At 50.3% G+C, this 6,968-nt stretch overlaps 1 protein-coding gene across 1 annotated transcript; it reads right to left on the reverse strand.

Annotated features, from left to right (window-relative positions):
• Positions 1 to 178: 178 nt before the first annotated feature.
• Positions 179 to 6,121, reverse strand: UNCX (UNC homeobox). Its single transcript, XM_073362043.2, has 3 exons — positions 5,563 to 6,121; positions 4,145 to 4,320; positions 179 to 1,591 (listed from the first exon to the last, which is right to left on the reverse strand). Exons 1-3 carry the CDS (start codon positions 5,804 to 5,806, stop codon positions 545 to 547), a joined length of 1,467 nt encoding a protein of 488 aa, XP_073218144.1. The 5' UTR covers positions 5,807 to 6,121; the 3' UTR covers positions 179 to 544.
• Positions 6,122 to 6,968: the final 847 nt, after the last annotated feature.

Genomic DNA, 6,968 nt, shown 5'->3' on the forward strand with positions numbered 1-6,968 from the left:
ATAAATTTGTTAAGCAATAAACACACACAAAAAAGAGGGCTTTAAAAAGCAGAGGCAGAGCGAGCTGTTCAGCCCTGGATGGGGGGTGTTGGTGGGTTTGGGGTTTTTTTGGTTTTTTTTTTTTAAAGAGAGAGGCGTAGCACACGCCCAAGAAAGCGGAAGCGAGTTTTAAAAGCTTTATTTATCAAAAATCTTACATATATAAATATTCTTAGACATTTTTGCATTTTACAAGGTTGAGGATTTTCGTTGTTTTTTTTTTCTCGTCTCTTTACAGTTAGTTCACACAACAACGTCCAGCTGCTGCTAATGTATTTTAAACATTTTTCCCCTTTTTCTTTTTTAAAATAAATAAAAAAGGGGGGGAAGGAACCCCCAAGCTCTCACGGATCACCGGATCGGCTCTGTGGGTTAGAACCCTAAGAGGAAGGGCTCCCGACATGTAATCTCTCTCTCACGCGTGGGTGGGTGTGTGTGAGGGGGACGTGGGGGTGGGAATGTCCGAAGTTTGGGGCCGAAGAGGATAGTTCTGGGTCTGTCTGTTTTAGTCCATATCGACTTCTTCACACTCTGGACCGCTGGCTTCTGCGGGGCAGCTGGGCTCCGAATTACAGTCCGATTTGTCTCTGGATTTGCCAGTGTCTTTTGTGAGGACGGGAGACTTTGGCTGGGGAAAGCTGCCGCCACTGTCCGCTTGGGAGGCAGAGGGGGTGGCCGCGGGCTGCCCCGCGCCCGAGCCGGACCCGGGGTGGCTGCTGCTGCTGCTTTCCGCCGGGCTGCAGTTCGCGGAGTGGCCCGGGCCCGAGTTCGTGGCGCATTTGCCGGCGTAGACGCAGCCGGGCTCCGGGCTGAAGCCGGCCTGGCCCGGGTGGGCCGCGGGCGGGGGCGGGGAGTCTCTCTGCGGCTGGCCGGGCTCCGGGCCCGGGCCGGCTTTGAGCGCAGCCTGCGGCACGATGAAGCCCAGCGGCTGGGTGATGGGGTAGAGCAGGAAGTGGCCCTTGCCGATGAGCGTGCGGGGGGCGCAGGGCGGCAGGCCCGGGAAGTCCAGCCCCGCTTTCCGGCGCGGCGGCGAGTCGGACAGCAGGCTCTCCACGCTGAACGGGTTGAGCTTGTGGAAGCTGGAGGCGCCCCGGGGCCCGGGGCCACAGTCCGAGGAGGAGGCGGGGGAGCCGGCCGAGTCCTTGTCCGGCGGCCGCTGCAGCCGGCCGGCGCCGCTTCTTTGGCTCGGGTAGAAGGCTTGGCCCGTTTGGTCGCAGCTGCTGGGGGGCTCGGCTGGGGCCGGGTGCGGGGCGCCCCGGGGCTTGGCCTCGGGGGGGTCCGGGGAGAGGCCGCCCCCGCCGCTGTCGCTGTCGGAGCTGGGCATGGAGAGGCTGCTGGGCGAGTGCAGGTGGCGGGTCTGGCTCTTGAGCAGCTTCTTCTCGTGTTTGCGCTTCTTCTTCTCCATCTTCTCCAGCTCCTTGCGGGCGATCTCCTCGGGGTCCATGGGCTCCCCGCTGCACGTGGTGGGGTGGGAGTTGTGGGCCGGCCGGCCCGGGCCCTTCTTGGTGTTCTCTTTCTTTCTCCATTTGGCCCGGCGATTTTGGAACCAAACCTACACACCGAACAATGAGAAGCAATTAACATTCAGCGCGCGGGGTGGGGTGGAGGCGCCAGGGCCTCCCCCCTCTACAAGGCGAGGTGGCGTCAGGCCCGGAACCGCTGCTGGGAGAAAGAGAGAGAGAGAGAGGAAAGAGCTTCTTTACACCCGACAGAGATCTCCGTAAAGCAGAGCAGAAATCGAACAGGCTGCAAATTAAAAACCTTCTTAAAACCGGGTTGGTGGCTTGGGGGCGGGGGGGAATTGAAGTTGGGGGAGAAATCCGAATTAATGCACCAGAGAAAGTGAATGCAAAACAATTAGTGCTCCCCACGTCCGCCTCTCCCTGCAGCGTACACACAGCCAGGGGCAGCTTGGCTCTTCCCCCAAAATAAAATATTATAAAAAAAATCGGCCGAAAGTTTTAAGAAAAAACAAAAACAAACAAACAAACCCGTGTAACGTTTCGATTCTCTCTCTCTCTAGAAGTCAAGATCGAGTCTGGTTTACTTTGGAACGCCTTCCTAGGCTGAAGCCTGTGCTCCGGCCACCGGAACGGAGGGGGATAAATATCTTTGGATTTAAAAAACCCCATCGCGACATAAATAAAGTCACTGAGAAAAAAAATCCGTAACTCCGTATGACTCCTGTTTTGTTTGTTTTTTACGCGTGTCCTTATTAAGAGTTTTGTGCCTCCGCTGTCACGCATGGAATTCGCTTGGATTTCCAGTTACTGAGCTTGCTGATCAAAACTCTTTTGAAATAATTGCACAGGTATTTCTCCTCGTGACCAGAGAGACAAAGAACATTATAATGGGTAAAAATAAGCCGCCTAAAATACTATAAAATTCACCAAAAGGAGAAGGAGGATCAAATTATAAATCAAAACAAACCAGGGTTTTTTGTTTGATTGAGACAGGGTTATTTACTGCATCGAAAACAAGAAATGTTGACAAACCCAACTAAAATATAATCCCAGCGAGATATAGGGGAGGGGGCGGTACGTTTCATAGCTCTAAAGGAAAACCAGCTACCATCATCAATTTTAAAAATCAAGCACATATGTATATTTCACACTCACGCCAGGAGCAGAATTGGAGCTGGTTGTGTCTCTTCCCCCAGTTCTGTTTTTTTATTCCTTTGTCCTCGCCCCCCCCCCCGCCACTCCTTTATTTTCGATTGTCGTAATCAGAAAACAGGAGTAAAGACAAGGCCATGTCCTGTTTTTAGAAGAGATTGGAATAAAGTGTAATGGTGCGGGGTCTATTCTTGTTGGAATGCAACAAATTAAAAACGAAAACAAAACAAATAAGCAAACAGTGGCTCTTGAAGAATGATGCAGAGAGGTGTTTGTTTCAAGTCTGCCAGCGTCAGACGGCGCTTCTTCGCTGGTATAGTATAGATATAATAATGCCTCTCTTTGTGCCAGTTCCAGGAGGCCTTGTCCCTGAGAATTACTCATTATCGTATTAAAGGGAAATGGAGGGTCTCGACTTCACTCAACAATCTCAGAACAAATTGGATAAAAGGATTTCAAACCAGAAGAGGTCATGAGGGGGAGGAAAAAGCATTTTGTAAATACACCTTTAAACAATGCTAATGGATTAATAATATCCAGTAATGTTATTAGCTCCTTCTTGTGGTAAACGCCACAGTTCTTAAGAGTACATGATCGATTTAAACACACACACACACACACACACACAGGAGAGCAGAGCACTTCGGATTTGTATCAAACACAACACTGTAGTGATTTACAGAGACGGAAGTACTGATTCAGGACATTTAAAATGCATGCAAAATAAAGTATTTTTAAAATGTGCAAGTTTATATGTTATCCATCCTTATCAGTTCAAAGCTACGAGCAAACATTAGTAACTGAATATTTAGTAGCCAGCTCACAGATAAGCCCTGAATTCTTTGTCTCGAGGATGGGTTTTATTACTGTTATTTTAAAGATCCGTTTAAGCGAATAGTTTTGAAAGAGTGGGGGATAACTGGCTTGTCTAAATGAAGTTTTACAGGATTCTTTTATCTACACCCTCGAGCTGCCTAAAAGCTTTATTTACATTCTCCAATGTACCATGTTTAAGGCTCATATTTGCATGCTAATTTTTCACTCTTGGCTCATTTAAGAAAAATGTTTACAGTGAAAAGGGTTTATGAACTCTCGACTTGAATTACACTCTTTAGGGCCTATCTGTAGGCAAAGTTTAAAGGGATGGGGGAATTAAATCACAAAAACACTTTACTCCAAGAAAGATTTCCCCAACTGCCTGCATAAATTGAGAGCAAACGTGTATGCTCAGTTCAGGTAAAACAAAAAACAAAAAAAACACACACACACAACCCACAACGCAGTTAGCACATCGCTAAATCAGGACTGGGGTGTCCCGGTTCTAGGACCCAAGGAGAAAAAGGGGGAAATACTAGATGTTCACAAGAAATTGTTTAATGAACACAACCAGTCATTTGGTGTGGGAATGGGGAGGCCGGGATGGAGAACAGCAGCAGATGTGGCGAGTGCACTTGGCCTTAAGAAGAAAAAAAAAAGGGGGGGGGGTTTACCTGCACTCTAGACTCCACCAGGTCCAGCCTCAGAGCCAGCGCCTCTCTCATAAACACGTCCGGGTAATGACTTTCATTAAAGGCTTTTTCTAGCTCTTCCAGTTGCCAGCCAGTAAAATTCGTGCGGGTGCGTCTTCTTTTACAGCCAGGACTTTCCTTGTCCGGGTCACCAGAGTCTGAAAAGGCAGAAACACAATAAACTAACCAGAAAAACAGGCCATTTCTCCCCCCCCCCCCCGCAATTTACAACCAGCCTTTTAACCTTTGCACTTGGTAGCGTTTAGAAGGCGTGGGAGTCTGTACATTACACACCCATATCAAAGATGGGGGGAATTGTTCCCTTTCCTCTCCCGCAAAAGCCGACTTTACAGGATGTTTATTCTAGAAATAGGGCAGCGTCGGAGAACAAGTGCAGGAGTGGTGCAAGTTTTAAAATGAAGTTTGGTCCGGCGATCAGCCTTAAACTGAACGTAGGGCTGCTGTCCATGTTTGGCTTCGTAAAGCAGCCAGGGGCAATGGTCCCCTTTTCTATCCAAGGCATACGGGCTCCAGGGAAAGGCCCGGCTAGGTTCCTATCAAAGCCCGAACCAGGCCCATGTCCTGCCGGATCCCTGTCCCTACTTGGGAATCGCGCGTTAAAAGCTCGCAGGCCACCAGCTTGCTGGCAAAGCCCCATTTGGAAGAGTCATGGCTGGGGTCGGCTACGGTGGCAAAAATGGGATCCTGCCCAAGTCTTTGCGGTCACTGATTCGATTTTAACGACCCCGACGGCACTGCTTCTACCGTTGTGTGTAAACAATATAGTCTCCTTCCGGAGTAAGGATGCAGCGAGGGGTATGCCACGAAGAAGGAGCATTGACAATAAGAGGGTCAAGCATCAATGAGGTACCTTAAAACTAAACAATAGATTTGCCAAGGGAGGAAAACTTCGCACTTGCTCGTGTCCTTCGTTGGATCAGGGTCTAGTCATCAATCTCTCTTCCCTTACCCCGAGCGGTACCCTCCTAGCCCGCTTGTAAAATGGCCATCCCCTCCCGCGCCATGCACCCACACACACCAACTTCTGAAAGGACCCCCCCACACACACAGGATCGCAGGGGCCGGCTATTGTTCCGAGCGCACGTGCGGTTTCACAGCGGGCTGGGAGCCACCAAGGGCTGTTTTTTTTTTTGGGGGGGGGGGGTTAATCTGTTCAAATCTGTCTTGGGGAAAAAAAACGATTGGTGGGGATCCTTTCCACCCCCCGTGTTTGGTCTGCGTCCGGATCCCCTGGTAGCGACCCACGGGGAGAAGCTCTGACCCACGTACCCACCTGGAAAAGCAGCCCCCCTGTTCTCAGATCTGGAGTGGGGGGGCGCCGCTGGGGGGGCGCGGGGGGGAGAGTGCGGCGTATCCAGGAGCAGAGGGGGGCCGCTTACCTGAGAGCTTGAAGGGCTGGCTGTCCCCATTCACCCCGCAGCCCGCGGGGAGGAGCGGCGCGGGGTTCACCACCGAGGCGGCGCAGGAGCCGTTCAGTAATCCATCTATGGAGAAGGGCACGGCCGCCGACTGCAGCTGGTGCCCGGCCAGCTCGTAGACATGGTGGTGGCCGAGCGGGTAAGGGAAGCCCACCATGCCTCCGAACTGGGCATGGGGATGCTCCAGGAGGCGGCTGTCCATCATGGGGGCGGCTCTAGAGCGGCGCGGCGCGGGGCGGCGGGAGCAGGCGGCGGTGCGGGAAGGGGCTCATGCTGGAGGGCGCCCGGGCGCTTTAACTTTATCAACATCAAGCTCCCAATAATTAGCTCAGGCTGGGGGAATTTGGGACCAATAAGAAACGTTAATCGGTCCTGACGTCAGAGACGTGCCAGTGTGGGGAGCAAGCGTTTTCCATATCGATTGCTAATTATACCTGACATCCAGCCTCAATAAACAATATCAGAGCTGTCACAACAAGACAAGGGGGGCTTTGATAAGAACTCCAGCCTGGGGAGGGGAGGAGGGCGGCATGGGCCGGCCAGCCAGGGGTGGGGGTGCCGAGGAGATGGAGAACTTATGGATCTGATTGATACCCAGTTAAATACTAGACAGCCAGAGTTACACACACCCTCTCTCAGCCCCCCCCCCCATACCCACCCTCTTCCCCTCCCCTCTCCAAATCACTAATAGATTTCCCTTTAAAACATTCACCGGCGTGTTGTGGGGATTTTTCACCAGAACTGCTCTACTCTCTGAACCTTTAAAGTGATGTTGCTCCAATTACAGGGAGACATTGAGCGGCAAATAGACTGATCCAATAATAGGAAATTCATCATCCTCTCTTTCCAGAGCTGTCACATTGAATTTAAAACTACAAGCCTTTTCATCTCCTCTCCGGCTCTACGAGGGGGGGACGGGGAGAAGAGGGAAGGGGAGAGAAATAAATAAAAATAAAAAAAGGAAGAACCCTTTACAGAAATTAAAGTGTGAGCTGATCATATCCATCAAAATAATAATGAATGCAATCTCCTATTGATCCAGGAACTCGAGAAATATTAAATTATGAACAAAGCCAAAGGGGGGCTAATTAAAAGCAGCCTATTTCGCAAAGGGAGGCCAAAAAATAAAGTTTAAAAACCCACTACTACACCCCTACACACACTTGAAGAAGGGGGGAAAAACCCATATACACACACACACTTACTCTGCCAATGATTAATAGCCTCGAAGCTGAAGCCCAATTTGTTCTAATTAAATTATATTCCCACAGAAGTTTCACCAATATAAAATATTGATAAACTCCAAAAGTTAAATAATTAAAGAAAATATTCTTAAACAAACTGCAAGAATGGGATGGCTTGCAGGA

The sequence above is a fragment of the Lepidochelys kempii genome, chromosome 10 (assembly GCF_965140285.1).
Source record: "Lepidochelys kempii isolate rLepKem1 chromosome 10, rLepKem1.hap1, whole genome shotgun sequence".
NCBI classification, from domain to species: Eukaryota; Metazoa; Chordata; order Testudines; family Cheloniidae; genus Lepidochelys; species Lepidochelys kempii.

Excerpts from the sequence above, each read along its gene's own strand:
- UNCX (XM_073362043.2), bottom strand. The coding sequence starts at position 5,806 with ATGATGGACAGCCGCCTCCTGGAGCATCCCCATGCCCAGTTCGGAGGC. Across the intron at positions 4,321-5,562 it reads CCAGCCCTTCAAGCTCTCAG|ACTCTGGTGACCCGGACAAG; the intron begins GTAAGCGGCCCC and ends CTGCCTTTTCAG. Across the intron at positions 1,592-4,144 it reads TGGTGGAGTCTAGAGTGCAG|GTTTGGTTCCAAAATCGCCG; the intron begins GTAAACCCCCCC and ends TTCGGTGTGTAG.